This window comes from Cygnus atratus, chromosome 18 (genome assembly GCF_013377495.2).
Source record: "Cygnus atratus isolate AKBS03 ecotype Queensland, Australia chromosome 18, CAtr_DNAZoo_HiC_assembly, whole genome shotgun sequence".
Taxonomy (NCBI): domain Eukaryota; kingdom Metazoa; phylum Chordata; class Aves; order Anseriformes; family Anatidae; genus Cygnus; species Cygnus atratus.
The window spans coordinates 5,613,354-5,636,179 of NC_066379.1; the positions used below are offsets into that span (position 1 = coordinate 5,613,354).

Sequence of the window (22,826 nt, forward strand, 5' to 3'; positions counted from 1 at the left end):
AGTGCAGAGAGCATTTTGCAGAAGTATATTAGGAGGAAAACTGAGTACAGAATACGATGAATAACTGCACAGCTTATCATTTGCAGCTTCAGGCTGTACTCACAGGCACAGAAATGAGTGGGAAACAAGCCACTGGAGATCTAACCTTAACTCCAGCCCTGAAAACTGCATGGAGGCACCTAGCACAGCCATGCATAACCCAAGGGCATTTTTAGAGTACGGCTGTTCTTTTGCCAGTTCTGTCCGTCAGAGGCCAAAACACTAACCCAGATAGTGTCAAAATGCCAAGAGAAGGGAGGGCAGGGGAACATAATGATTTTTCTTTTATTTTTTGATTCTGATGAGACATTAGGAGTGCCTTTCTACAGCACATTTACAAAGTGGTTATATCCTACCAGATCCAGCCACTGCAAGACAAATAATATACAGCCCCTCCAGCCATCAAGAGCATACTGGTTCAGGGCAGAACAGTAGTTTCAATGCTTGTTCTTCAGTCAGATGACCTTAAATATATTCTAAACAGAATTTTTAGAATTCCCTCTCAGCAGCTGAATGCATCAAGGGCTGCTATTTCCTAAGCAACTTTCATACTTTGCCACCACCAAAGTAAACAATTCCAATTCATTTTCTAGAGTTTACTAAGGCCAGCTCCATTTTTAGGGTTTGCAGTGGAATATCTAAATATAACAACAGCTCTCTATTGATACGACTTTTCCCAAATACACTTTTTCCTTCCTTCTTCAGAGCAAAAGTTACATTAAGATAAAAGTAACTAAGTAGATTCAGACATCTTTTGAGAATCTGGCTTGATGAATGAATGCTGAATACAGAAAAACTAAAACGCCTTATCAAAATACGAGTGACTTACTAGGACTACTACTCACTGAACAATCCCCCATTTACTAGTTCTTATCCCTTATCGCCTTTATTTGAAATCAAGATAATTTTGGTATTTAAACAAACAGGTTAATGGGCAGGCAAAATAAACATCACAATCAAAAGCCTCCACTTAAGTATTAGTGCACATCTACGCACCACAACACACGGAAATTATTTCACAGGTTGAGTGGATCAATAAGAGCTAAACAGCTCCGATGACTACCAAAGAGGGGTACTTAGACATGCTCGGAAACATAGCATTCTTCTGAGACTTTAACGCCTTTCTGCTAGCTCCCCCTTTGGATGCCTCTCACTACAACACCACAAAGATGCAGGGGGACCCTTACAACAAAAACCAGAAAACGGAGCTACTTCTGAAAGCCATTGCTTTCAAGAACTGTTACCATGCGTCAGGCATTCACTTGCAAAGGGAGTGTCAATATTTATCAGCTTTCCTGTGCGGGCTAGTCTGCAATCAAAGCTCAAGAGTTAATGATTCCCCCTGTGAAAACTCCAGTCGGCCAAGCTGAAGGGCTGGGCTCGATCAACGCCTGCAATCTGTTATTCATCCAGCCCTACAACATGAAGTACAGAATCCCTCAGGTGAGACTTGGAGCACAAGGTCAATATTTCATTTAAGGTTCATTTTCCTACTTCCTGCAGGGCTGGTCCATTTAGTGAGCTCTGAAGGCTGGTATCTTGTTACTGCATCAAGGCTGTAACCATAGTCAGCTGCTGGCAGGAGCCCAAGCAACTTGCACACACTGCAGAGCCCTTTAACCCTCCTCATTCCAAACCAACACCGCTACCAGAACACCGAATTTCGGATATTTTCAGTGTCCTTTGTTTTGTACTCACGGTTCCATCATCTGAGGAAAGAACATAAAATTTCCATCCAGGCTGTGGGATTCCATCTTAACATCAATCCTCTGCCAGCAGCTGCTGTTGACCATTTCTTTTCCCTTCTAAGCAAGAAAGCTTTATTTCTGAAATCCCTTTAAGACAATAGCTTTGTCTGCACTTTGCTTATTTAATACTAAAAGCAGGGACCACTGAAGTGATTTTGGTTACTAATGAACATGTTCTGCTTCAGAGTCTGAGCACATCCTCCCAGAGTCAAATGTGGAAGATCAATTAGTTTTACCTAGATTTGAATCTCCCGTTTTCCAAGGGTCCATGAAGCATCTCAAACAGTCACAGGATGTTAAGAAATTTTACTTTACTCCTTAAAGAGGAGAACTTTTTTTTGTTGTTATAAGCATACAGTGTTCGAGACTGTCTTACAGGTGCTCAGTAACAGAGAATCCTATGGGCTAGTTCTGGAAGAACACTTCCAGATGACTGATGAAATTTAAACATTCTTCTATACCTCTTTCCCCCATACAGATTTATAATAAATCTCCACTTGACTCTTTGAGGATAGACAGAACACAGCAGTTAGACATAAGCTTTTCAAGTTAAAATGCTGATTGTGACTTGCTGCTAAGCAGGAAAAAAAAGATCATGAGAACTGCAGTCCCATCCAGCCCTTTATACTGCCTTTATCTCTAGTGAGGAACAAAGGCTGTAAGGACAGACGGATGTGCTTTCAAGATCAATAAGGGCACGCTCCCTGGAATCAAGATTAAGAAACAGAGGTAATTTTAAATACCGTAGGGTGGAGTAGAAAAATCTCTCTCCCTTGGAGCTATGAGACAGGCCACAAATTCCACTATCCCCACCACCACTTTGCTATTATAATTGTCACTGCCAGTTTTCACATCATTCCCCTTTTTAGTCACCTCAGCCTATATCCACAACTGGCACCAGCTGAAATTTCTGGAGGTTTTGTGTTTGTTACTGTCCAACCGCAGAACGAGGCCACACCACGGGATGCACCAGCAATGAGGGAACTCCTTCTCCATACGCAGTGTCCTGGTGAATTATTCAAATGAGAATCTCAAAATAGTTCGTTCACCACACATCCAGAGAAGCAAACACTAGAAAAAAACTGAATATATACTCAGGGCTTGAAAAGACTGTAAGTAACTGATCATTTGCAATGGGTTTTATCTCAGTCATGCATTTTGAAGGACTGCACACAGGTTCAGACCCTGGAAACAACCCGGCCACATACACGACGTCCATGCCAGCTACTTAGACATGTTTCCAGGTCTTTGACATCTTGCAATGAAATTGATAGAGGAAGAAGAGTTACAGCCCTCAGCTGGGACAAAAAGAAATATTACCCCAAAGTAAAATTTCAAATTAATCAAGTGTCTAACTTAGAGTAACTACAACTCTTACTCTCTAGTTTTCAGATAACGCAAGCTCAATGCAATGAGGAAGGAACCAGGAGAACACTGCCACTTGGTGGAAAAGGAGGATAGGAAACATCTACTACTGCTCCAAGTAAACCTGCTTTTACAGTAATGTTCCATCCTCCTCCATCCCAAGTGAATTTCTTAACAGCATGGCTAGTGCAACTTCATCACTGCCCCACATGATGCTTTCCAACAACACCCCTGCTCCGTTACCAGCACGGCGCTGGGCTGCCTTGCAGCGTACTACATAGCAAAGGAGGCTACTGCCTTTTTCGCATACATTTAAAAACAACAATTAAGGATGACATAGAAGTCTGAAATTGCTGATGTTCAGATTTGCCTCCCTGGTATTCTTCTCAAATCCCCACTTTCCATGCCACGATAAGATGGAAGGAATTGTGTTTTATTTATATCTGTGAAGGCCAAAAGCTACAATCAATTTTAGCTAATTTTGTAAGGGAGGTAACACCAGCTTGACAGCTGGTAACTTTACACTGAAGCAGAAGTGGTCCAGTTATGGTCTGAATAACTGTTTTTCTCTACCACTTCAGTTCACCTACATCTTTTGTTGTTAACTACTAAGAATGCTGTTACCTGAACTGCCTGTTTCTACTCAGGCATGTCTGTGCTGAATAAGAACATTCCAAATTCAAGAAGCTGAGAGGAAAGATGCCCATTCTACTTACTGTCATTTTTACAATCTGTTCAGCCTTTTCTTCCGACATCTTTACAATACATAAAAACCTGGAAATGTTTCTCTCTGAACAAAGAACAATTCATATATGATCACTTCAGCTCTTGTGGAGTTCCTATTTCAGAATGCACTCGATACCAAGTTCTTTTAAGGTAGTTTCTTGCTTCCCCACTGAAGCTGTGACGCTGCCCTGTAGCCACACGGAGTTCCTCTTCAGAAGGGAAAAATGCATCTGTATGGTAGCATGCAGAACTCACTGAAATCAAGAAGCTTTTTAAATAAGCTAACGTGAAACATCAACAACATATTAAAGCAGTAGCCACAACTCAGCTGGAAGATTTCCATCTTTACTCAGACAAGAACTACTCTAGTCTGATTTTTTTTCCCCTTTCTCTAGCTGTCAGACTTCTTCTACATTGTCCTGAAGCCCTAGAGTCCTTCTAGAGGAGGCAGAAATGCAAACAATTGCAACAGGGCCCTCATAACACTCATTATGATGATATACACCACATATCTCATTTGAGAGAAACCCATCTATTTGTCTTTTAAGAGGTGTAAAAAAATAGTACTTATTTGAATCTAGCTTTTTTTTTTTTTTTTTAAACAGAAGCATTTTGCTAGCATGCTTAACCAGGCATAATGTAAAAATTTAAGAGTAGGAGAGGGATAAAAATGAGATGGCTTTCCTCTCTTCCAAGAAACCCCCCCCAAAAAAAACAAAACAAACCATAATTTATTTTCATTACAACAAGGGAAGTAGACAATATATTCCATTTCCAAGTGCCTCCTACTTCTGTGCCAAGGGCACCACAAGATATTTCACACGTGTATGCAAGAGACCTCACCAAGCGCAGTACAGCGGCCAAGATTCAGCTCTGCCTGTCACTGTAAACCCATACAAGTGTTGCGGAAACTGGAAGAGGGTGCTGCTACAAATCTCATTTAAGCAGGATAGCTAAACACGTTCATTTGCCTTCTCATGGTTCCACGAAAGCCCTAAGCTATTTCACATGCTCTGCAGAATTTCCGTTTGCTACATGGCCCTCTGGATTCCTAAGTAGAACTCGGAGATTGTCTGCATCCTTCAGGAAGCTACTGGATAAAATAAAGGCCTTTTCAATTGTCATTCATTCTGTATCCCACACAACTGCTTATATTACTTTGGGGATTGATCTGACAGAGAAAATTGGGAACACATCTCTATGAAGTTTCAAATGGATTTGGTATATGGCTTTTCTTCATGTTTTTTTTGCCTGATGTATGTTCCTACATGCTGCTAAACACGTTGAGCAGAAACAAGATGTAACCTCAGGATAAAGATTATTTCAACTATTTATGATAATTATCTGGGGATCTTACCACCTTTTTTTTTTTTAAACAAATTTTGAACACAGTCTTTACAAAACAATTCCATTTAGAAGGATAGAGAGAGGGAGATACCTTTTGACATGTTTCATGAACTCTAGGAACATAAGATCACTTATTCATTAAGTTGTTCTAACTAAAGTCTTTCAGCTGATGCTGGTCAGACATAAGAGAATTCTGTAGTGAATGCTACGTCTCCCAGATCACTGCAAAATAGACAAGATGCTGTCAGAAAACCCACCTCAGATCTAATTCACAAGAAGACTTAAGTTCATGAACACAGATCTTGATCATTATTCAGTCCATAGCCTAACTGGCTAACTACCTTTGGCAGAAGCCAGAACTCAAGTCAGAAATCACATTACAGCTACAAAAAGGAATGTACGAAACTAGCTATAGAAGATCAGAAATGAAAACCAAAGCCATGCTGTTAAGACTTATTCCTCTTGTACTGAACTTTCCCTCCCCCACCGCACCACACTTCCAAATACCTTTAGGTCACCAGCCTCAGGTTTTTCAGTCTCTGAATCGTCATCTTCCTACAAGACAAGAATTTACAGGATTAAGCTTAAAGAGCAGGCTTGGCAAGTAACTGCACTTAAAGCAAAGGGCTTGTGCTTGGCAGTCCAGCAGCAGTCCAAGACCCTTTGAATGGAAGTCAGCTTTGCCCCACCCACTCAGGACCAGAAAACAAGCCCTACAATCACAAAAAGAAGTGTAGTTGTAGGGTTTTTTTGTTTCCCTTTTAAGGCAAAAGCATCACTCAGTAGAAGATGTCCTCCGCAAAACTCATGCAGCTCCTGAGTGTGCAGAGCTAAACAATAAGAAGCAACAAAACTGCGGAAAAAAGCATTCATTGATAATTGTCTTTTTCCAGTTGGCGGGCAGGGGCTTTGCACTCGCCCCTGTTTAGTGGTACTCGCAGAAAGCGGTGTTTGCAAGGCCCATTACTCTCCCAAGCATACATCAGCAACACAAACAGGACACAGCGTGCCTGCCATACAACCAAGCATGCAGGCTTGGTGAGGGTCTGCCCTAGCACCAAGTTCACAAGTCCCAGAGATGCCAGGTGACACCACACCTTTCCTTACTTGTGCAGTGATCTCACACCCTCACTTGCAGGTGACATGAACCTCCACAGAAGGGAACGGACTAACTTCAGTTTTCTAACTAACTTTAGTTTTAGGTAACAGCCTCCATTCGGTTTTCTACCCAGGAATAAACGAAAAAACTGGACAAATTTCTTCCCAAGAGCTTAAAATACTGAACTCAGCTTTAAGAAAAATTCTGTACCATGTGAGACGTAACATACAGCTTTGATCCAAAACTGGTAAGTAAACCTACTGTTCCACTGCCCCATGAGCTACTTCGCTGGGGATCCTAGAGTCAGGTACGCTTCTAGACATACATACATACTCTGGGTTCAAAACAAGTTTGAGGAGCAGAAAAAAAGTTTTCCTTGCTCACACAACTCAGTGGAATGGGTTTTCCTCCAAACTCTGCTGCTCAATTTCAACTTTGACCCCAAAACAAGAATTTGGTGTTTCAGCTTCCAAAGGAAAAACAAAAAAGAAGTGAGGTGATTACATGCAGTTGAAAGAAGGGCTTACAATGAAGTGTCCACCTCTAGGTATTAGCACACAAGCAAGTTCTGACAAGGCAAGCTAGAGGATGATCACACAATAATGTCAGTAAGTTTTAATTGCCTGAATTAACATGCATATCCCACAGAAGTGACACACCAAACCCCCTCACTTCAGCTGCTCTCCAGTGTACCTTCCAAAAACACGCATGTGTGCCAATAATTCAAAGGTTAATAAGAGTAAGTGTATAACCAAAAAAACAACCATAGTACCAAATTACTTGGTACTTGATCACATATAACATTTCCCTCCCATCCATACTCCCACTCATAGTAAAAAGATAAGCAATTTTCAACGAAAGAACAGGTTGAATCACTCATGATACAGACACTTAACGGAAACAGCTCCTAAAACCTTCTAACCTACTAGAAGGCATCTCAGAAACAACAGCAACAACAACAAAAAAACATTACTGAAACTGCCCTTGAAAAAAAGGCTTTTCAGTTATAGTTAAAGCAGATAATGTAAGTACAAAGTTGTTTGGATAAAAACCCAAGACAGCCTGAAACCAATTTGCACTGCTTTCCAAAAACAGCTCATAACCAAGAAATACCAGTGCTAGGATCTATTAAGGACGCTCACAATTCTGGTCAAAGAATATATAAAAATGCATGTTGCTGTCCTGCAATGAGACTAGAGAGAACATACCCTCTGTAACGTGCATTCATTTGCACAGTAACTGAAAATAAGTGCAAGATCCACTGGCTAAACACCAGTGTCTAAACCAATCGCCGTTACTTGAATGACATCTGGAACCTCCCAGATGATAGATGACTGCAACTTACACTGAAAATTGTGTGTGCAATAAAGTCTACCCCATTTACACATGTAGCTGTCAATGAACACTGGATCACAACTACCACCTTCTTTAAAACAGAGAGATCTTATTGAAAGAGTCTCCAAGCTTTGCATATAAACAGAAGAATGACTAAAGCAGTAGAAAAGCTTCATTACTTGGCTTAGCCAGACACTGACCCTGAATGCTCTTACTTGCACCTCTTCCAGTTAGAGGCAGAAGAAAAAAAAAAGAAAAAATAGACAAGTTTCTTGTCTGCTACTTGGGGAAGCAAATAGCAAGAACAGTGAATGTCTTGTATGAGAATGAACTAACGCACGTAAAGTAGATTTCATTAAGAAAAAGTTGTAGTAACACTATTTCCTTCGTGTACTAAGTAGCCAAAAAACTTGAGCAGGGCCAACACATCAACGTGGAGGTAAGCAGAAGGTTGATGAGAAAGAAGAGAACCTCCCCGCATTTTCCCAAGACTTACTGCTTTTCTACTCTAGACACAGAAACATTTATCCTTTAGTATGTTATAGCTGCACTCAGATGCAGGGAGCTACGTGCCCTGCCTGACAATGCACCAAGTACCTCGGTATTCAGGTGGAATTATCTACATGCCATGCACCTACGACAAACGAAAGCCACTCAAGCCTAGACAAGACACCACTACATCAAGTTAACCAGATGTAGTAAGCTGAGTTAGACATAAAAGAATAATTTAGGACATCACAGAACTTTATTATTTTTGGTTATCCAGCTGCCCATGCACCAGCACGTTTCTCTGACAGCATTTCCATGTGTGCTAACTCTGCGGAAGGAGGAGCTGCGTGTCTCATGACAATCTTCCACGGAAGAGTCAAAGAGCATCGATGGGTTAGTAACGAGCAACAAGACCTGCACCGAAAGATGCTGGGCGTCAAGGAGAAGGCATTTGCCTTGACAGCAAAGTGAACGGAAACATTTGGAAGGTGCTGGAGGCCACAGGGAGAGTCTGTGGTTGGTGTGGGGCTGGGTGAGCGCTGAGGGGCCGGGGGTACTTACTGACTGCCTGCTGGTCTCCTCGTCCTCCTCCTCGTAGCCCTCCTCATCGCCGTCCAGCCGCGTGAAGTCGTCCTCCCCGTACCCGACGGAGACGAGCCCGCCTTTCTCTCCTGCGAGGAGAGCACAGAGAGGGGAAAAAAAAGGCAAAAATAAAGAAAAAGGCAACAAACAAAAAACCGCGAGGAAGGCGAGATGGCAACAAGGGACACCCCCCGGGTCCCACCCGCGGCCCTCTGCCCGCGCCCGCCCTCACCCGCAGCCCCCTCGCCGCCCGCCGGCCCGGCCTCGCTGTCGGACTCCGGGTCCGAGTCCTCGGCGTACACGGCCAGGGAGGAGAGGACGCTGCGCTTCGCCGCCGCCATCTTCTGCCCGGCCCCGCCGCGCTTCCGGCGCGTGCCCGTGACGCAGGCGGCGGGGGTCGCCATAGCAACGGCGCCCTCCTACCGCTGCCGGAACCGGGCTGCGGCCGCCCGGGGGAAGGCTCGGAGCGAGGCGACAAAACCCCTGAGCGAGGCACCGGGGGGAGGCTGGGGGATGAGGAGAAGGGGCGGAGGTGCGCTGGGGGTCTTTTTGTGGGGGTGGGGGTGTTTAATTTTTTTGAGGGTGCTGGCCCTTTAAGAGCGGCTTCTGACGTCATCGCGCGGCGCCGCGGGCAGCACCTGGCGGACCCTGAGCGGGTGGGGGGGGCTCTGAGGGGCGGGGGGGGCGAGTGAGGAAGCTCTGAGGAGGGGGGGGCCCTGAGAGGGGCTCTGAGCCCCCTCAGCCGGGGGGGGGGGGAGGGGCGGTTGTCCCGTCAGGAACGAGCCCCAGAGCCCTAAGGGTGGGGGGCAGCTGCCTTGGGGGGGGCCCCAAAATAATAATAATAATAATAATAATAATAAAATAGGGGGCAAGGGGCCGGGGGCGCTGGCAGGAGGAGGGGAGGGCCGGGGGCTCGCCTCAGGGGGAGCGGGGCGGTCACTGCCGCTTCTCCCGCCCGCAGCGCCCCCGCGATGAGCAGCACGGCCGCCCCCGGGCCGGAGGGCAGGGCGCGGAAGGCGCTGAGGAAGGTGTTCGGCTTTGAGGCCTTCAAGACTTCCCTGCAGGAGAGCGCGACCATGGCGGTGGTGAGAGGTGAGGGGCGGCGGCTGCAGGGTCTGCAGGAGCCGGGAGCCTTCTCTCTGAGGAGATGGGGCCCCAGCCCTCCGAGGTCACTCCTGTGGCTGAGCTGCAATCGAAGCTCCCCGAGCAGGGCTTTGCTCTACCTGCTGTCCTTTGCACGTGTTTTGTAAGAACGTGGTTGCATCAAACACAGTACAGGTAACATTCAGGTCTGGTGGTGCCGGTATCTGATCTAGAGGTGTCCGCCAGTTTGTGGCCAGATGAGGTTGAACCTATTTGCACTCGCATGCTTGCAGGGTAAACCTTACTGTAATGGTGTTAGACACAGGTGGTACCAGCAGAAGACTTAGTTCTCTGGTAAGGTTTATATCCGTGAATCACATGGGTGTTACCAGAAACACACATTTTTCCTGGTGTTAACACATCCACCAGCACACCGCCGCGGGTTCGGCAGGCAGCTCACGCACACACGGGCTGCTGACCGTCCATTCTCCTCTCAGGTCTCATAATGCAAACCAGAACAGCACCAAACCCAGCGTGCAGGACACAGTTACAGTTTTCATTCGTCTCCAGCAGTTGTGCTGCTGATAACAGACTGGCCAAAAGTAGTGTTCTGTGAGCAGGGTGGCTCTGCCTGTTAACGCTGTATGCGTTGGCATCTCCCTGACGTGAAGTGGGTGCTCCTTAGCATGGTGGTAGTTACTAAATAATACTGCCTACGTGGTTGGGATTTACTTCTTGGGATAAGCTTTCACAGGGTGTGATACAGATCTGCCCTGGGACTGGTGGTTTGGTAACTGGAGGGCTGTAAGACGAATGAAAGCAGCTCATGTGGAAGAGAATTAACATGAGCATGGACCAGTTGTTTAACGCCTCTTTATCTTGGTTTCTGGGTAACTTCTGGTATTTAGGTAAGGCTGTTTCATAATGTTTAAAAAGTGATCAGAGGTTCTTTGAAGGAAACCGTTGCAGGCATACAAAGTATTATGATGCTTTTAGAACCTAAAATGAGGTGTCTTTTGTTGGTATGCCACAAGGTACACGCACAGATATGCCTTTTCTCACAGATTACAGGCCTTTGTGCCCACCCCTCCAGACAGAGCCCTGGGAACTCGCCACCACTCAGTAGCCTTGAGCTTTGTTCTGTTGTCTTTGCAGGCGAGAAGGATGTCTTTGTATGCATGCCCACAGGGGCAGGGAAATCCTTGTGCTACCAGCTTCCTGCAGTTCTGGCAGTGGGCATCACCATTGTCATTTCACCTCTGATTGCACTGATTCAGGTAACTGTCTCCTGTCAGCTGTGGAAAGCAGTCAGTGAAGGGGGTCGGGAGACTCTGGAGGCACGCTGCCTCTTGCCTTTCTGTCCTCAAGTCTGCTGTTAGCCTGCCTCTGGATTCCTGTCTTGATGTCTTGGTGTGTTTTCCTTAGCCTGGTGACAGATGAAGAGGCTGCAACTTAGCGTAACTCTGGTTTGATACTATGCAGCTCTGCTAAAGAAGGTTTTTCTTCGATAATAGCCTAGTGGTTTTTATAACTGACCCTTTCTCTATTTTCTCCAGTTGTCTTTTGTACAGTGTGCTGTACAAAAGCAGCAGAGTACCTCAAATGTACTAAACTGAGTCTTTAACCACAAAAAAACTCCATTTTATTTATAAAGTAATAACTCTGGGAATGAAGAAGTTGCCTTTGTAGGCATAAATTGCTCTCCACCAAACTGTCCTTTTGTTGTGATCTTTGTGTCATGGGGATAAGCTGTCGTAGCAGAGCTCCTCCTTGAACATTTTCATCTGTGTGACTTTTCGCTTATGTATTTTGCCTTTTCTACTGTTTTCATCACCTCACACTTTCCTATAATAGCAGCTGTAGCATTAACGTTGCATGATATCTGGTGGCGTTGGCTGCTGTTTTGTTTTTTTGCTGTCATGTTGTTGTTTTTTTTTAACTCCTCTGCGGTCTCAATGTAATACACATCAAGAATTAAAAACAGGCTTTGTGATGCATCTCAAAAAGGTGTTATAGTGAACTCTTTCCAAATGAGATAATTTCTAATTAAGCTCCAGTACAGGAAATATTCTATCAGTGAAATAGAGGTTAAACGGATTACCAGAGGTAAGATTTGCAGGTGAAGCAGAATGTGTCAGAGCAACAGGTAGATGGAGATGGGCTAAATGAGTCCTAGGGAACAGAGCTGGAGTGAGCCTCCAGAGGTTTTCTCATTCAGCCCTGCGATGGGGAGGCTGTGCCTGAAAAGGTCATGATATATTTCATTCTAACCCAACTTCAAGAGCTTAGTCTGTGTAGTTTATAGGGAAGGTTGAGAGTTGACTGAGCAGAATCAGTGCCTATTAAATCAGTCGCTGAAACCAGTTATTGAGTGAAATAATGAGACATCCATCTTTCAGGACTATTCATACCTTCTGAAATGTTATGTGCTAGTCAAGTGCAAGTGAACAGCTCAGTGCAGGTAGGTGAATTGTGTGTCCAGTGTTTGTCTGGATGTATCTGAATGTGATGCTGTGTTTTCTTCTTGGTTTTCAAGGCATGATTCTTGTTCACACTCAGTTGTATTGCAGAGGTGATTTGCCGTATCTCATGTCTCAGCTGTGTTTATAAAGTCTTTTGGTTATTTTGGAATGAAGCGCGCTCTGTTTTCGTAGGGTGGCGTTACTCAGTTTCCATCTGTGACAACTTGATAGTGTAAATCCTGAGCCACGCTGGTGGCTTGTTTCAGCTCACTGTGGCTATCATCGAGTACTTTGCACAGTTCCATGCTGATGTGCCCTAGCAGCAAAATGACTGTCTTAAAGTGAATGGAAGCCAAAAGAAAAGGAGGTGGATGCTAGAGCTGAACAGATACACTCAGCAATGAAATAAAGGCATCTAGAGTTGAAGTTCTAAACAGCTGGGCTATAGGTGAATGTTGTCCCGAGACTTGAACCTGGAGGTGGAAGTTGGGGCCTCACGTGGATCTCTCCAGTAGACATTCGTAGTGATGGTGGCTTTCTTTAAAGCTGTTTGTTTCTCATTTCATTTTCATTTTATATTTACCTTAGGACCAAGTGGATCACCTGCTGGCTCTGAAGATCAAAGCCTGCTCTTTCAACTCCAAGCTTTCAGCCCAGGAAAAGAAGGCCATCCTGGCTGACCTTGCAAGTGAGAAGCCCCAAGTAAAGCTCCTGTACATCACCCCAGAGATGGCAGCTTCCTCTTCCTTCCAGCCTACGCTGAACTCCCTGCTGTCTCGAAATCTCCTGTCCTACCTAGTAATTGATGAAGCGCATTGTGTCTCCCAGTGGGGACACGATTTCCGACCTGACTACCTGCGGCTGGGCACCTTGCGCACTCGCATACCCAATACACCGTGTGTTGCCTTGACTGCCACTGCCACCAAGCAGGTCCAGGAGGACATTGTGATGGCACTTAAGCTAAAGCAGCCGCTTGCCACCTTTAAGACTCCCTGCTTCAGATCTAACTTGTTCTACGACGTGCAGTTCAAAGAGCTCTTGACTGATCCTTATGCCAACTTGAAGGATTTCTGTCTGAAGGCACTTGAAGTGAAGGACACCACTGGGGTAGGTTTTTCAGTGGGGGAAGAAGGCTAAACTGAATAAAATCTTCCTTAATGGTCAGAGATCTTCCAGTGGTTGGTATGGCCCTGACAGGTCTGTGGTGGGAAAGGAGGAGGTCCCTGAAGGAAAGTGCTCAATAGTTTTTTGAGTTCCTCTAAAATAATTAGAATATTGAGCTGCATTTCTTTCAAACAGAGGTGTCCTCCGAAAAGGGCTGGTCTAAAAGAAAATGTATTAGGAATATGCAAATAGCATTTCTGTCTTGGCTTGTCGTGTCCCTGGCGATAAGTGTGTGTTTGATTGGGTTCTGCTCTTTCTCTATGCTGAGGGTGAAATATAGCAAGGGTGAGCCGCAGCACTTAGTGTCGTATTGAATTTCTTGTGGTAACACTAATTTCCGGAATAACTCTCAGCAACTCCATCAGCCTCCGCACCTCAATTTGTCTGTAATGTGAAGAGAGACTGCTGCTTGCCTTGTGTTCACTGGGAAAAGATTGGGAGACCATATTCAGTCCATGTCTCCTAGGCCTTGTAGGAAACTCTCTTTATTTTTGTGTCATGACAATGTCTTTAAGTTGCTGGAGAATCAGCTTGGAGATGAGATGAGCCTTGGGCATCCCTCCATTTCATCCGTACTGAGGACTGCAGCTTTGCTGATGGGCTTCAGGCAGTTTCACAGACTTTCTCCCCTCTCTGCCCAGGTGTACTCCGGTTGCGGCATTGTGTACTGCAGGATGAGGGACGTGTGTGACCAGCTGGCTATTGAATTGAGCTACCGAGGAGTGAAAGCCAAGGCCTATCATGCAGGTACTGGAGGCTGCTTCTGTATCTCTCAGGAGCTGGTAGAACTGAACCGTACCACCTTTAAGGCCTGGGTTGGGGTTACCTAGCAAGCAGCTTTCTAGACATGGTCTGCAATGTGTCTAATGCTCACACATCAGGTCTTTGAGGTAAGTACGGACCACTCAGCGGAATGGCATTCCCTTTGCTCCAGAACTGCTCATTTTGTTGGATCTTGCATGGCCTAAATATAACAACCAGTTTCCTCACAAGAGTGTTCTACATTTTTCTTTTTGAAATAGAAACAGCTGCTGATGATTTCTGCTTGATCCCAGGCCAGTTTAAACATGGGCAGAGAGGAGTGTGTACATCGATCTGTTTTTACTGAGGGGCTTGGCTCGTAATGGGGGAATGGAGGAGGAAGAAAATGCTTCTACTTGCCGTTTTGTTTTGGTTTGTTTCCTTCCACTTTTTTCCTTTTCCAGGACTCAAGGCAGCTGACCGGACTTCAATCCAGAATGAATGGATGGAGGAGAAGATCCCAGTTATTGTTGCTACCATCAGTTTTGGAATGGGAGTAGACAAAGCAAATGTCAGGTACATGAGGCTGAGAGTTGTGCTCCACCAGAGGCTGAAACCTGAGCAGCAGGAAGGAAAAGCCTCAGTCTCTGTATTATCTGATACATCTGTCTCAAACACCTGATCAACATTTCCTAAAACCCACAAAGATAGAACTGGAGGTTTTCTTAGAAGCAGCAAAAACAACCTTGGAAGGGTTTTGTAATGACAATGAAAAAGAAGGCACCAGAGTTCCTCTTTACCAGTCATCCTTAGGCCAAAGAAATTTGGAGGAATGCTTGGCTTTTTTTGCCACGCTCTTCAGGGTTTTAAAAAGAACCATCTAGATGCAGTCACAGCTGTCTCTTTCACTTCTCTTAGTGCAATAACTGTTGTCGAAAAGCAGTGGGAAGGAAACTTGTAACTAAAATAATTCATACGCTACTAAAATAGTCGGAGCCAGCTTTTGGTGAGATCTTCTGCAAACTGCAGTGGGGGGTGGCAGTTCACAAATGGCAATAACCATTTAAAAAACACAACTCTAGTTCAAGGACAGAAATTTTACGTGTTTTCAATTGTGGTTCCTCTGGGACTTCTAATTGCCACCATAATTGCTCTGCATTATTAGAATTCCTGCACAGCAATACGGCTGGGCTGAGTTGGTGTTGTGAGCTGTGATTGTTTAGTAGAGGAATAGCTCATCTGCAGCTCATGCAACACCCTAGATGGAGCTGATCTTCACTCAAAATCCAAATAAAACAATTGCTGTGACCACTGTAGGAGAGGTGCAGGACATCGTTGAGTTGATCGCATCAGTTCACAACTGTGCCATCCCTCTGTGTGTACCACTGTGCTGACAGACGACAGGATCCTATAGCAGTGATAGACTATTTTACTGCTTGATGCTTGTTACCCAGTAGAGAAATGAGAAGTCTCCTAGGAGAGCAGCATAAATTAATGACCTGCTGAAATTTAGTCTCTGTCCTGTTCAATGCATTAAACCAGCAAAGAGTAACTGAAATGCACAGGGCTGATGAAAGGTAAAATATAGCTGAACCATGCTTTGTAATAAGGTTAGTTTCCAAGAAATTAAGTTAAAAAGACTCCTTACAAGTTGTTTTTCAATAGTTTAAGGAATATGATACCCTAGCCCAGGTAACAATGCCCTGCTGCTTAGCCTTCACTCTTTGTTGGCAGAGTCCTGAGTATTCATGCATATGTTATCAAGTAAGATCAGGTCTGACAAGTTCTAGAGGTGTGACCCTTTGGGACAAAAGGGAAAACAGGTGTTGTTTCTGTCTCTGATGGAATCAGCTCCTCTTTTTTCACTGCTAATTCAGTTTTGGTTGAGGTTATTAATTCTTTCAGTAAATTTCCCGATAGGGAATAAATATGTAGGGCTCTGATTCGTTGTGTCTGGCCTGGTCTTGAAGTGTTTGTGTTTAGAGAAACATCTTCACTTGTTTTTGTCTTTTAATCTTTTGCCACACCTGTGTACGTCATGCCTGCCTCTGGGACATAGTGGTTTGCAGAGCTTTAAAAGGACCAGTTTTGAGGCAGACTGGTATTTAAAATATTGGCAGCATTACCATACTGTAAAATGCTGAGACTCCTCAACACAGGTATGAGTTGAATTCTTGAATATTCAATTACAAGCAGGTTTAAAGCAGTCTTGTAGTGGTGCATTGAAAACATTCCTTCAGAGGTTACATACGGTTTAGTAATGATTCATAGTCATATTCTGTGACTGGGAAAGGTGCCCTCATCTACAAGTGAGTTTGGTGAGACGGAATTTCCCACGCAGACTTCGTTGGCAAAGAAGTGTCTTTTTGTAATCGAGTATTTCAAATTATGTTCCATAATGTTCAAATTGTGTTCCACAAAACAAACAGGACTTTTTTTTAATGCTCTGTTTTATCATAAAATAGTCCAAACTGTGCCCTCATTCTCACTCTTCATAGCCGTGCGATTGTACACCTGTTTGGGATATTCATGTGCCCTTTCTCTTCCATCCATTTTGAGTGACATCCTGCTCGCACGCTGTTCACATGCGTTGGGTTTTCTTACAGCTCTGCTGCTTTCCTCTCGTCTCGCATTAAGAAGACTTACATTTCTGTGTGTAAAATCCCTTGCTCTGCAAATCCTCTGTCTTTTATGCTTTTGCTGCCTTAGTTTTTACTCTGATGTTGATATCCGTGAACAACACAATCGTGTATGCACTGAGTTGAGAAACCTACAGCCTTATGTTTCCCATTGTCATATCACAAGCAGGTTTGTTGCTCACTGGAACATTGCCAAGTCAATGGCTGGATATTACCAAGAATCTGGCAGAGCTGGGAGAGATGGGAAGCCATCCTGCTGCCGCCTTTATTACTCTAGGAACGATCGGGATCAAGTCAGCTTCCTGATTAAGAAGGAGCTCTCTAATATCCAGGTAAGATCTGCAGAATAGTGTCCGCCTGTCTAGTTATGCTACCTTTTTGCTCAGATTTAGTTTGCCTCTTGCCTGCAGTGACCTCTGAATATGCAAAGATGAAATGAGCTTTTCTGGAGCTGTAGTAGTTTTTGGGTCTAGAGTTGTCTGTAGTCGTGTCTCAAGGGAAAGCAGAAGAGATTGAAGCAGGGAGGGAAAGGGCTGCCAGAACTAGCTCCAGCCCTACTAGAGAGGCAATGGTGAGCAAAACCGTGGAGCAGAAAAAGGATGGTGCCTGTACTAGTTTACCACATTATTCAGGAGAGTTGTATTTGGTTATCAGTAGAGTTAATTTATCTGTTTGTATTTAAATTGAAGACTATAATTCCTGTCCTGTCTACTTTCAGGAAAAAAAAGGCACCTTAAAAGAATCTGACAAAGCTGTGATGGCAGCTTTTGATGCCATTGTGAACTTCTGCGAGGAGCTGGGGTGAGTGCACTTCTTTCAAACATTGTTTAATGTTGGGAAAACCATATCCTACCCCTTCTGAGGTACAGTTATAGCTGAGATCTTTCCGCAAATGCATGTAACGGAAAAAGAAAATACTGAATGAATCACCTGATATTTTGCTGTCTGGACTGAGGAAGGTGTCCCTGAGAAGACACCTGTCACTCACTTTCACTTCTGAGTTAACTGAGATGTTGGTTGATGTTGAACTGTGATTCCTCTTGCTATGAATTTTAATGTTTTATCTGTGGAGAGCTGACTTAGTTTCAGTTGCTTTTGTTTTGACTCTTTCCTCCTTCACCGGCCATCTCTCTGGCAGCCTAATCATCACAGGATGGAACTATTTGGCTTTAATGTTTCTCTAAATCTCAGGGGCTCCAGTCTGCAAAGTAGGCATCCTTGATTCTCATTGACCTTAGAAGGATCTTATGTGCTTGGAACCTTTCAGAAAAAAAGCCCAAATTATGGATGTGCCCAATCTAAATGCAGACTAGCAACCACAATATACATCGTTCAGGTCTAGTTCATGACTTGTAAGCTGTAATTGTGCTAATTACTGTGCTGGATAAAACATCAAAGTTGTAATTTTGCCAGTAAGAGGGCAGTATGTATTCACTAACCAAAAGTAGTCAACATGTGTATTGCTTTCAAGTTGTATTTTGTTTCATTCTTCACACCTGTGTCTAGGACAAGTTTTTCAGGGTGACTGGCATGCTTCTTTTCTGATACTTCAGTGAGCATATTTTCTCCTTGTGGTAATGTTTGGTAAACAAACTGTGTTTTTATGGATCTGCCTTGGAAGATCTCTGTGTGTACTGAAGTACGGCACAATGCTGAGTGGTCCCAGGGCACGTGAAGGAGCACTTCTTTGCCCAAAGCTAGGATGATTCTGGGAAGTAGCTTCTTGCTTTAAGTCAGATGGCTGCTTGTGTCCAGATTTTATATCATGTGAAAGCAGCTGTATCTTATTTGGTCAGAGGCTAGCCTCAGGAGACCTTGTCTCAGTCTGTGTTTCTCCTTGATTCTCCTACAGTTGGTAGTAGAACTAGTTGTGACAGTGGTTTCTTGGAAGGGCCATCAATGCCATGACAACCATACAGGGCTCACTGAACTAACCTTGCACAAGCCAAAAGCAATTGCAGAACATTTCAGGGTGGTCTTCTAGTCAGGGCGTGATGTATGATCCATGTCACCATATTACAGTATTGCCCGCTTCATGTATGCTGTAAAGAACTTGACTGCTATTTATGTGAGGAACTTCTCTTAAGAGTTCTGCTGCAGTAGTAAGGCAATACCCAAGCAATAGAGAGAAAACATTCTCCTTTGCTTAGGTGAACAGCAATAGAAATAGAACTTCACTGGCTACATAAGAGATTTGTAAGGGAAGCTCACTGACCTAATTAGAAATCACATCTCCCTTCTTTTTTCTTTCCTTCCCCAACTTAGTACATACACATATAAGATATGCAACCCAAGGTCGCACATTGCAGCGCCATTGACTGGCTTCCCTGCTTGTAACTGTGCAGGAGACTAAGGTGCTCTTCAGAAGAATACCACATTGCATTTCTTTTTTACATTTTGAATTAATACAGTTCTATTCACTATTCAACCAGTAAAGATAAACCTGAATTTCTGACCTTACAAGGTTCTAAATGAGGACAAATACAGACAGACTTGTATTCTGATAAGCAAGTTTTTGCATAGTATATTTAGGCTACTGTCTGAGCATGACAGGAGAACAATTACATAAGCTGCTTTTTAGAGAATGGATTCAGACAAAGCTTTTGCTGGTCAGAGTTTCCCGATGTCCATTTGCAAGATGGAGAAAACCAAAACCAGCCAAACAAAAAAAGTAACTGCAGTGGTACGAGACATCTTTATCAGTTTTAGGTGGTGGTTGACCATTTGCCAACTCCGTCCTGTCTGTGGTTTTGTTTGAAAGATGAAAGTCAGGCAGAGACACGACTAGCCAAATACCAGCATCATCATTCAGTTCCTGAACACAGATTGCCTTATGTACAGAGTTTGCTGTGGACTGGCAGAACAACTTGCTGGCATTCATATATTGCTCTCGATGCGGGAAAGCTGGATGGGGAGAAATAACTACCCAGGGACAGAAGATGAAAAAGCTTCAACGAACAACATAATTAGATTGCAGCTGGGCTGATTCTTGCTTAACTGTGGATCTCCCCATACTGTGTCACAGCTTCACTGTTTATGTACCCCTCCGCTTGTGCCTTGGAGATGAGCAGCACCCAAAGATGGCAGCAAATAAGAGGAGAGCAATAAAAACAAGACAGAAGGTGCTAATCACCACTAGCCCTCCAAGAGCCCAGTCACTTGTTACAATCCGTCTTTTTAGGTCTTCCAGAACTGAGGATGTCTCTTGTGCAGATGACATGCTGGCTTCTGCCCTGCTGGAGTTAGACAAGAATAATGTCAGATGTTGATGTATCCCCTCTGTGCTCTGACAGAGCACTAAACCAACCAGTATAGGCACACACGTTCTGTGCTGGCAGGTGTCCCTTTTCCAAAAGGTAAGGTCAGTCTTTGCAGAATCTGGAGCATAAACCAGAAGATAGGTAACTGGGGCTGCTTTAGAGTCAAATCTACAGAGAAGTAGAGAGGAAATCTGGCTTTGCAAGATTTTAGCAGGTGAGATTTATTTTAATCATAGCTTATCAATACTTTTAATAATATAGTATCTCTCCTGGCATGTTCTATATGAACCCTTCATCTGTCAACTGTACAACCTATACATAAAGAACAAGTATTCTATGGGAGAACTTGGTTGATTCCAACAGGAAGCAATACCTCTAAAAATAAGAGTTGGGCACTTAAGCTGTGAGAACACACTGGAGATTAAATGATCGCTCATTTAAAAACAAGCAAACCAAACACACACCAACAGCAAGCACAGAACTTAACGTAGAACTTGTCACTCCCATAGAGCTTAGAACAATCTAGCTTCTTGCATGAAATGTGCCTCCTGTTAACAAAGTTGACTTCAATGTTGAGCCGCACATTCTGGGTTACTCTACAATAGAGGTATGCTTTCCTCCTGTGAATGACTTAGGTTCAACAGTAATTTAAAGTGGGATCTCAGTGGGTTCCACACACTTGCTCTTTCTCTGATACTTTGCATAATGACTTGGCTATCAGCTTTCTTTAAAAAGAAAAAAGCAACAACATTTATTTGAGAGCAGCTTGTGGTTTGAGAGCATCTAAAGCTTCCTTGCTAGATGCTGCTCAAGGGAAAGAAAGAATGGATTATTTCTCACGCTTTCTCTCAAACATGACTGTACAGACCTAATGCAGGAAGAGATCTTAATTATTTCAGAATATTTGCCTGACTTGTCACCCCTTATGTCTGCATCCCAAATTCTGTATGAAAATCATGTAAAGTACATTTCATCCTCAGCAAGTCACCTTGGATTGCAAGCACAAGCTCATACTTCGGTTTCCTGAAGCTTTTGTTTCTTTCTCAGCAGAAAATAATACTCAAGTTTATGCTTTGGTTTTTTTTGGAATTAGGACAGATCACCAAAGGTATACAGGACATGGAAGCTGTTCTGGATAGCTTCCTTCTCATTTAAAAAGGAGACAGACTAGATACTAGCTCTTCAGACCTGGAGGCAGAAACCCTGTACAGCTGCACACCCAAAAAAGTTCCTGTCCCTTTTGTTAACCAGTTAACTTCGTGAAGTAGGAGAGTTGTATGCAATTTTATAAATACCTGAAGCTGTTGTGTTTGCAGTAGGTGTTTCTTCTGGTACCTCCTCTGCACCTACTTGAAGAGATCTCAGCCTGTGGTGAAAGACCCCCTACTGCACCTTGTAGACCTAGCCTGGAAGTTGCCTGTTTGTACTGCAGTAAATGATTAACAGCTGACTTTCTTGCAAAGGTGTGGCTAATCTAATCAAAGGCCTTGAGCCTAGTCAAAAAGACCCAGTTCATGTGTCACTTGGGTATTTCTTCCTCTCTATGCCTTTATCCACTTGTGCACTTATTCCAGTGCTTGTAGCAGCCTGTCATGCCCTCTCTCTGGGGAAGGGTGCAGGTTGTGGTGGAGAGAAGAGGGCTTTGTTTTCTGGGTCTTGGCTGGCTTGGTATTGTAAGCTCAGTTAGGAGACTGCCATTTGTAAAATGGGACTGTGAATAAGAGTGCCCTGGAGTCCAAACTTCATCGTGACAGCTCAAGTGGATAAACTCATTACAGAGCTTTGTAGTGCTGTTAGCTGCAATAAAATATATTCCCTGTTGCCTTCTCAACTAAGGAAGACCAGAGGGAGAGAGAAGAGCGTGATACGTGCGGATGGGTGGAAGGAAACTTGTTTTTCACAAGCCAAGCACATCACTTCGAAACAGAGATAATGTTACAGAAAAAAAGCTATTCCATTAAGTGGTCAGTAAAGCTTCAGCTGCTTCTGCTGGAGAGGCTGGTCTCACAGTCTGCTCTGGAATTCTCAGGGAAAGCTTTTTCAACACTTGTATCACCAAGACCGAAGTAGTTATATCTCCTTGTAGTTCCTTCTAGGCTCACTGAGGGTTTTAAAATGTGTACAGAAGTTACTGGTTTTGAAACAGTTTTCAGTTTTGCTGTGGTCTGTGCTCCTCTGTGAGTTCTGAAAGAGGGGTTTCATCCTCACCAGTGCTCAGGGCATGCCAGGCCCCTGTAAGTGGGTAACAGGTGAAACAAACAAACCCTAAACTATTTTTTGGGGGCGTCTTTCAGCCAACCTGATCTCTTGTGTGCAAGACAGTGGCAGAACCCGCCTAGCCCAGGCAAACACGTACCTAAATACCAAATATATGAATAGTCCAATGGAGTACAATGGTACGAAACATTAAACAGAACATTAGGCCTGTGAGGTGCAGGCAAGTTTGCACAAATCGGCCAGGGATCCATGTCTCTCCTTGGTGGCTGCTCCTCTGTTCCAGAAAGCTACCTGCATTCTTAACAAAATTGCTTAATTTTCTCTCCTTCTCTCTTCTTTTTTTTTTTCCTTTCGTTTTAACAGTGCTGCATTTATTTTCTGCTTTAATTCAGGAACTTATAGTGGCAGAGATAAGGCCGGAGCCATTTCCCCTGTCCCCCTGCCTGGTGTCTGTCAGTGGTTTAACTTGCAACACCACTGGGGAAACTCATGTTTGTGGCTTTTCGTGTTGAGATAACGCTTGGCAGCTT

The 22,826-nt window shown here is 43.9% G+C and overlaps 2 protein-coding genes across 10 annotated transcripts in view; one reads left to right on the forward strand and one right to left on the reverse strand.

The window, feature by feature from the left end:
* SAP30BP (SAP30 binding protein) overlaps window positions 1-9,121 on the reverse strand; it is a 33,062-nt gene extending 23,941 nt beyond the window's left edge. The window contains exons 1-3 of one of the 2 annotated variants that reach the window (XM_035558613.2): window positions 8,963-9,121; window positions 8,710-8,819; window positions 5,733-5,780 (exon numbers count right to left, since the gene is read on the reverse strand). In XM_035558613.2, coding sequence (XP_035414506.1) covers window positions 5,733-5,780; window positions 8,710-8,819; window positions 8,963-9,071 — 267 coding nt within the window. In that variant the 5' untranslated portion in view covers window positions 9,072-9,121. The remainder of the gene's footprint in view (window positions 1-5,732; window positions 5,781-8,709; window positions 8,820-8,962) is intronic. The other variant, XM_035558614.2, reaches the window with a different exon arrangement.
* Window positions 9,018-22,826, forward strand: part of RECQL5 (RecQ like helicase 5) — a 39,358-nt gene continuing 25,549 nt past the window's right edge. For 2 of the 8 annotated variants that reach the window (XM_035558619.2, XM_035558618.2), the window contains exons 1-8: window positions 9,139-9,262; window positions 9,692-9,822; window positions 10,969-11,090; window positions 12,864-13,382; window positions 14,081-14,186; window positions 14,645-14,756; window positions 16,989-17,151; window positions 17,538-17,620. In XM_035558619.2, the coding sequence (XP_035414512.1) occupies window positions 9,702-9,822; window positions 10,969-11,090; window positions 12,864-13,382; window positions 14,081-14,186; window positions 14,645-14,756; window positions 16,989-17,151; window positions 17,538-17,620 (1,226 nt within the window). In that variant the 5' untranslated portion in view covers window positions 9,139-9,262; window positions 9,692-9,701. Of the gene's footprint in view, window positions 9,263-9,334; window positions 9,387-9,691; window positions 9,823-10,968; window positions 11,091-12,863; window positions 13,383-14,080; window positions 14,187-14,644; window positions 14,757-16,985; window positions 17,152-17,537; window positions 17,621-22,826 lie in introns of those variants that run through there. The other 6 variants (XM_050714311.1, XM_050714310.1, XM_035558615.2 and 3 more) reach the window with 5 other exon arrangements.